At 39.6% G+C, this 8253-nt stretch overlaps 1 protein-coding gene across 1 annotated transcript; it reads right to left on the bottom strand.

Annotated features, from left to right (window-relative positions):
• Nucleotides 1-237: 237 nt before the first annotated feature.
• Nucleotides 238-2125, bottom strand: LOC147854424 (F-box/kelch-repeat protein At3g24760-like). Its single transcript, XM_087330921.1, has one exon. It carries the CDS (start codon nucleotides 1956-1958, stop codon nucleotides 657-659), a length of 1302 nt encoding a protein of 433 aa, XP_087187047.1. The 5' UTR covers nucleotides 1959-2125; the 3' UTR covers nucleotides 238-656.
• Between the last annotated feature and the right edge of the window lie 6128 nt (nucleotides 2126-8253).

Here is an 8253-nt window from a genome sequence, read left to right as displayed (position 1 = left end):
TCAAGGCGAGCCACTAGAAAATGTCATTGATATGTACATATCATGGTAAGAAAAGTCATGGGAAGACAATGTCATTGATATGTACATATCATGGTAAGAAAAGTCATGGGAAGACGTATCATTATTATGAAAGTCAAGCCACCATCACATGGTGTATCATATGATCGTCATCCAAGCCATATCATATGATCACAATTCAAGAGTGTTTATATACCATCCAATTATTATAAATTGTTCGAAAATTTGAGCCACATATCATTTTTGTGATGAGAATTATTACAATTGGATTGAGTTTTAATCCACACATTATTTTGTTGTCTTTCGACAAAGACGATAGGTATATTTAGGCAAATCCGAGAAGATTAGATAGTACAACTAGACACTCGAGACAAGTTTCTATGGACAAGGGACATAATAATGCAACATAGAAATTATGTGCCTAACTATGTGAGAATTTGTGGAAAGTGTACTTTCCCACACCTTGTAAAGAATTCAAGGCTTAGTGAGGCCAATGAGAATAAACATAAGATATACATTCTTTGTGAATAACTCTCTCTCTATAAATATTTGTATCTATGTATATATATTATAAACGAGTGAGGGCCTAGTGGGGTCATAGAAAGTCATTCATTAAAACAAAAATGTAGGAGGAGAGGTCAAGGCATTGTGAGGCAAGATGACAAGGAAACATGGGAGGATGTGCATATGATTTGATCGAACCGGTTGACTCTACCCGGAAGACCCGGAGGGCGCAACCACGAGCAATCCCCCGAAGGACTCACCTTGCACATTACAACGGCCGGTCCATGGTCATCGACCAATAGTTTGGACGTCGAGAATATGTAGATAAGGTCGGCGCTACCGGTACAATGGACCGAGACAAGCTTTGCTATCTCTTCATCATCATTAGGGTCGACATTATCGTCTAGAATGCCTGAGGCGTGCTCGGAATTAGGGTTGGAATTAGGGTTAATGACGGGGCATCGGCCCACAAGTACATCGAAGAGCTCGGGCGGCATCGTGCCCAACTCCGCATCCACGCGCATCGTGTCCTTGTCGACATTGAGGACCTTCATCACCTCTCCGGCCAAAAGCACGACGGCAACTAGATGCGTGGGCCGTCTCATTCCGCATGAGCCCAAGCCCGACATGGTGATATCACCACCCAATGCCACCAAGCACCACCACCGGGTCCCGACCGGCCTCTCCATCTCAGCACATTCCCACCTGCCTTCATCCACATCCATCCAGCACACATTCCCCGAGTGGCAATCCGTGACATACATCCGCCTCTCGGGATCCGGCACCACCGCCACCGAGAGGCTGCCGGAGGAATCCCGCATCACGGCAGGCATCGGCTCGCATCGCCGCCACCTGCTCTCCTTTTCTTCATAAACCTCCACCTCCATCTCCTCTCCGGCTTCCTCCCCGCCACCGGCCACCACGATGTTGCCCCCGACCACAGCCACAAGAGATGCCACGGTCCGCGGGACCTCCATGGGTACCTCCACCTCCCTCCAATCTTGCTTTAATGGAGATGCCGCGATGCAGAGGTGGTCTTGATCGGCTCCGGCAAATGCGAAGAGGGCGCCATTGCCGGATGAGCCGAGGGACGTGCAGTTCAATCGATGGGGAAGAGGGGGATCGAGATCGATCGGATGGAGGCGGAACCACGAGAAGGAGACAGGATCGAAGGCGAAGGATTGGTTCTTTTGGGAAGGGAGGAAGCGGTTTATGCCGAAGACGAAGAGCCACGGGGATCGGCGGGCGGCTGCGGGCGAGTGGCGGGAATGGAGGCGGAGGAATTCTGGGGAGGAGATGAGGGAGTGGAAGGATTTGCAGGTGGAGGAGGCAGAGAGGAGGGAGCGCATGTCAGGGAGGCAGGACAAGGCTAGCTCCAACAAGGGCTGAGGTAAGGTGTCCATTAGAGATGATGGTAAAGGATTGTGGGTGGACATTTTATGTTGATTGATGCCTTGCCCAAAAGAATGATCAAATTTTAGTTCATAAGGAAAGAAGAAGGAGATTAAATTCTATGGCCATTATCTATATATGTATGTGTGTGTGTGTGTCCAATTGCATGAGAAACTTTCCTTGTCTTACAAGTTATTGGAAAGTGCTAAAATTTAGGCCCTAAAAACATGAATGGGGACTATTGAAATAGATAGGTGTGTACACGCACACGGTCTTGACGCATCGGAGGAGGTCGAACCTGTTGAGTCAATGGCCCTTTAAGGAAGGTCGGAGGCGTTCGAACGTGTTGAGTCAATGGCCCTTTCAGGATTAAGAGAGAATCAAAAGGCCCATATCGATGGCTATCTCGTTTTACCCGTATCAAAAGTCTTGAAAAACAATGGAGTGCAACGACATTAGAATCGTATAGTAGACCTCTACTTCCCACTATGGCTATCTCACGACCGAACCTATTGTTGGATTCCGAGGGGTGCATTACACTTCCTCTATGTTGTGCATGAAATAATCGTTGACTAACTCTATATATATATGCACACACATCACTTGCATGCATGATCTAAATTCTTTAGTTGGTACACCTTGACCCCCACCCTACCCTTTCCATTTGTCTTCTCTATGTCTCTTAACCTCATGTGTACATAGTGTACAAATACATGAAGTGGTAATAATTAAAAACACAGACTTCTTGTTGTCAATGTTTGTTTGTACTATAGTGCCTAATAATGAACTTCGAGCACTACAAATCACATTTTGTTGTTGAATTACATGTTTTGATGTCATATTCGGAGATATTTTGAACTTTCTTCATAGATTGAACTACAAATTTTTTTCACTGAATATGTTTACAATATTTACAAAATATAAGATAAATAGATTTTATAGTGTGGAAGTTGTGACTCAAATGTACCCTCTAAAGTTTTGCCCCACCTTTATTGGTTGGTAATAATTAAAAACACAGACTTCTTGTTGTCAATGTATGTTTGTACTATAGTGCCTTATAATGAACTTCGAGCACTACAAATCACATTTTGTTGTTGAATTACATGTTTTGATGTCATATTTGGAGATATTTTGAACTTTCTTCATAGATTGAACTACAAATTTTTTTCACTGAATATGTTTACAATATTTACAAAATATAAGATAAATAGATTTTATAGTGTGGAAGTTGTGACTCAAATGTACCCTCTAAAGTTTTGCCCCACCTTTATTGGTTGGTGCTCGACCAACCCAAAATCCGATGGATAGCATAATAATATTAAACGTTACAACTTTTTGTAGGACTTAACCCAAAATCCTATGGATTAGCTTAATTATATTAAACCTCTCAAGTTTTTGTGAGTTCGGAAGCTCTACATGAAATATTTTTTATAGTTAGAGTTTAACATACTAGTCAATGTTAATTTATCTACAAAATTGTCTATCAACAAATAGTTTGTTAGATCTAAATAATTGTCTATGATATAAATAGTTAGTCTCCTAGTTCTTTATGCATATTGGTATCACACAATGTTAAAGCAACTCTTTACCATAAACAAGATACAAAATTATCAACACTCTTTTCCAAACGCTCTAGCAATAGGACATGGTGAACAGATTCAATGTGAAAACCACAACTATCACATTTTTAATCATGTTGGTTGATGTGGATATGGTGGTTGTGTTTTCATGCATGAGTTCTTTGTAGCCTTTATGCATATTTCCATTAATACCAAGGTGAATCTTTAAAAAAAGAAGTTAAAGAAGCTCTAAATAATACTCCAGGACATCTATAAACGTTCTTGGTGTTTTTGACTAGTATATATAACAACCTGTGTTAAAAAATGTGTCGGCATTGGAAATAACTAAATATTTATAAGGTGACCCCCTTGATGAACGTGAGTCTATCAATTTAGAGATGCATTAGTTTGTGTGCAATCTCTATCATTAGTAGTTAATTTTAAATATTAGTAGAGAATATATGGAAAATGCCTTCAAGAAGCTACTCATTGAGCATGTGTTACCTCATATTAAACAACAATTGCAAATGTTATTTTGACATTTTCTTATTGTTTTATGTATACATCATGGTCGTTTGTAAAAAGAAAATTCAAGACTTGTACCCTTTAACGTCATTATTCTAGATCAAGGAAATAGGATGTTGTGATCCATAGCGAATGAGTAGTTCCACATCATTATTTTAATACACCAGTAAACCATGATATTTTCATGCTTTTACTTACCATTAGTTATGAGCCAAAAATCATGCATTATTTTTGGAATAAATAAATAAATAAATCATGCATTATAAATATATCTACTGAAATTATGTAAATGAAATATGTGATCCTTCATGTCATCACGAGGAGCAAAAACCACTACAAAACATGTATGAGTAATCTACTTACATTTCACTAGCATTATGATATTCCCCCATCTAAGTTGCATTTCAAAACTCTTCTCAAGTTGATAATTCAAGAAGATTTGATGTTCTTACATTTGGCTAGTCTATTTTGAGAATGTTATATACAAATATCCTTCCTTTAGTTATAAAATATTTACAATTGAGAATGTTATATACAAATCCTAGTAGAGATGCAATAGTTCCATCTTATGTGGAGGCCCACTAACTCAAGAAAGGGACAAGACGACTGTTGCTGGATAAAGTCTAATTGTTGTCTTTCGGCTCCATTGGATCCGCCCGTGATGCCATCGTATTGGCTCTTTAGCGTGGCCACAACTTCACACCATATCTCTTGCAATAACATGATTCGCATGATGCATGGTTTGATTAGAGAAAACCTGCTACAACATTGTTCCCAGAGAATCCATAGTGTTATTTGGGTTGACCAATTCCAACATGGCTCGAGCTTTGGCCTTAATGGGAGTTGAGTAGATATTGTTGGTGGTGGAAAACAATATCTCTTGTGCCCTTAATACCAATGTCGTCCCCTCCTCTTGATGTTCGTATCTGTCAATTGGGGTCTACCATGATAACCAACATACATTCCCCCACTTAAATTTGACTTGAACAAGGCATAATTGCAATAGTCAGTCAACCCCCGCCATATTTGATGGGACTCTAGGCAGTCCCACAGAGCGTGTCAGATTGATTCTATTGCATTGGGGCATGCTATGCAAATAGGAGAGCTAAGGATCCCATGCTCCAACTGATAGCTCCAACTGGTAGTGACGTATGTATTAATAGCCATTGAAACATGGTAATTCACCTAACTTCTTGTTGTTTCCATAATTGCTGTCAAAACTTGGTAATCGTTGTATGGGGAACATGATATGTGTGCCATATCTTTGCAACAGCTGGTTCTCTGTCGGTTTATGTATCTAGGATGTGGCAACCCCATTTGGCCATGAATTGGAAGAAGGGGATGACTTTGCTTGCTTGGCCCGCATAAGGATTGTGCCACGTCCATTGCAAAAGGTCCCAGCTGTCCTTACATAGCCATGTGTTTTCATGAGCATATATGTTACACCATTTTGGTTGTACTTTGATCATATCAAAATCTAAAATCCACTTACGAACTGTATACACGAGCACTCGAATTGTCATGTTCACTGTTGTTGGTTCCTCATTGTCTTGCAGCTCGTGGATTTGGATCCTATCCAGTGTTTCCCTTCCTCTTGGAATCAGAGAACCCTCCTCATTGCTTATCCACTTCGCCATTGCCGTCCTTGGACTAGTAGCTTCCCAAAGCAACAGAGCATTCATAATTTCAGATCTCACTGTCCATCTTCCCTTGATTCCATGCAGCATGTTGGCTTGATCTTGTAGTGGTAGTGACATAAACCACCTCTAACATTCTATACTCTTTGTTGAACCTTCTACAAAGGTTCCCCATGACATCCCCTTACTTGATCCAATTAATTTACCAAATTCATCTCGGATATATGGGTTCCTGCGTCGTCAGGGTAGTTGTGGTTCATGCGGCGAAGTCGCGGGGACTAAGGTTAAACGAAGTTGGCTATATATTTTATAAGGCTTGTGCAACAGTGTTAGAAAGATTAAGGATAGGAAGAACAAGACTTAAAAGTAATATGCGAGAGATAGATGAGCATAGATAAGAGATAAGAGACAATGTATGATTTAAGAAGTGAAAATGTATTGTAAGAACAAGCTTTATATTAACAACACAATATTTTACCAAAGTTACAATGTCAATCACAAGATGCAACTTTTTTTTTGCTGAATTCTAGATTTGAACCATTGACTCCAACTTCAAACCACGAGCCTCTTCCCAAATGAGCTAATTTGTTTCTTTGATCATATTATTTCTCTCACTTTCTCTTGATTGATTACCCTCTTGTTTTCCTAGCCCCTCTTTATATAAGAATTGTCATGCATATGGTAATGTGTGGGAGGATGGCATGCATGCAATGCATGACTTTCATGTGATACATGATCACCATTTGGCGTACATGCATTACATGTGTTGCATGATTGCCATCATGCTCATTTGAGCTCTCATGTATGAAAATAGATATAGGATAAGTACAATGATGGAAATATATTTTTTAAATCAAATAACTTAGCTTAGTGGTGTATACCTTGTGCTTGGTATACAAGTTTGAGGGTTCAAGTCTCTCATTTTTACTCTATACAACATTTAGCTTTATTCTTATATCATGAAGCATATTCTTTATAATACCTTTAAAAATAAATAGCCTAACGTAGGGGTATGTATATTGTACTTTGTATATAAGGGTGTGGGTTCAAGTCTCTTAAATACTACTAAATACAATATTTAAGTTCATTTTTATATCGTGAAGCACATTCCTCACGACACCCACCCCCTCTGAACTTGCACATTGGTTGTGTAGAGTTCATCCAACACTTCTTCCGATTCTTTTAGTTCTTCTACTTCTTCATAAAATTCGGGCTCTAGCGACTCCCTCCTTTTAAATATTTAATCCTTTTTCTTGCAATTGGGATACGAATTTCTATCCCATCTAATTCATTGAGGAAATATGTGGCCTTATCTGTTATTTTACTAACATCATAAGGTTCAAACCATCTTTTTGCGAACTTCTGAATAGTACTGTATTGATTATCTAGGCTACAATCATATATTAATACCCAGCCTCCCTCTTGCACCTTCCTTGGTCGTATTCTTTTTATCTTGTCAAATTTGTCCTTATTCTTGATTCTTGCCTTTTCAATCTAGTAGCTACTTTTTCTATGTCTTCTGTCCTGGATTGAAGTTGTCATATCCGAATAGCAAGTAAATCTTCCCTACTCATTTCTGATTCCCAAGGCAAGACAACCCATGTAGTTATCTTTTCTTCAATTGGCATTATCGGCTTCTGTCCTATGATTAATTCTACAAGCATATATCTAGTAACAGTGCTATGAGTTGTCCTATCAGCCCATAGTGCATAGGGTAAGACTTTTGGCCAATCACTGACCCGTCCTTTACATGCCTTTGCTAAAGCTTTGACTATTGGCCCATGCCCCCTTTCTATCTTTCCATTATCTTCCGGATTGTATGCCGTTGTCAAAGATAGTTGAATCCCTATTTTGCAGAAATTGAGCTCTCCCCTATCTGCTATTATCTTCACGATACATCCATATCTACAAACAATGTCCTCCAAGATGAATTGACATACTCCTAATGTCCCGTTTGTTCGTAGTGCACATCCTTCCACTTGATTTGTTAGATCTTCTCTTGCAAGAACCAAGTATCTCTTTTGTCCTACTCCAAGTGGCATTGTTACCAAATCTATCATCCACTTGTAATGCAACCTCGGTGAGTATGTTGGGTGTAACTCGTCACAAAATTTTACATTTGAATAATATTGACAAGTGGGACAAGTTTCCACATACTTTTTTATTTGCTCATAGTATCGAGGCCACCAAAACCGTTCTTTAATCTTACTGAAAGTGGCCCACACTCCTCGATGACCAACCCATTCTTTGTCATGCAACTCTCTAACTCTTTGCGGGTTTCCAGTCTTGGTTTTCGGATGTCGCCATAGATACCCTTCATGTAGGAAGAACTTATGGGCTTTCTTGCGAAACTGTGCGAACTCTTTTCCAGACCGATCTTTATACTTGTCAGAGGTCTGTAGATACTTCCCTATTTCCTTGAATTCTACTTCATACTCCTCTTCTAGAAACTGCATTCCTCCTTCTCGGGTAATGCTTGTGGTGAAGAATGTTTGTTCTTTGTCCTCATCGTCTGAGTCTGGAATCTCCTCTTCCTTATATACCTTGCTCTTGGTAACATATCTACTACTGCATTTCTATTCCTAGAGACATGTCTAACTTCAAGGTTGACTGATCTA

The sequence above is a fragment of the Azolla caroliniana genome, unplaced genomic scaffold, assembly GCF_043228905.1.
Source record: "Azolla caroliniana isolate FFs.n. ecotype wild unplaced genomic scaffold, voAzoCaro1.0.p SCAF_15, whole genome shotgun sequence".
Lineage (NCBI taxonomy): Eukaryota > Viridiplantae > Streptophyta > Polypodiopsida > Salviniales > Salviniaceae > Azolla > Azolla caroliniana.
The sequence above is the reverse complement of the archived record's forward strand: the minus strand, read 5'-3'. Positions and strand labels throughout refer to the sequence as shown.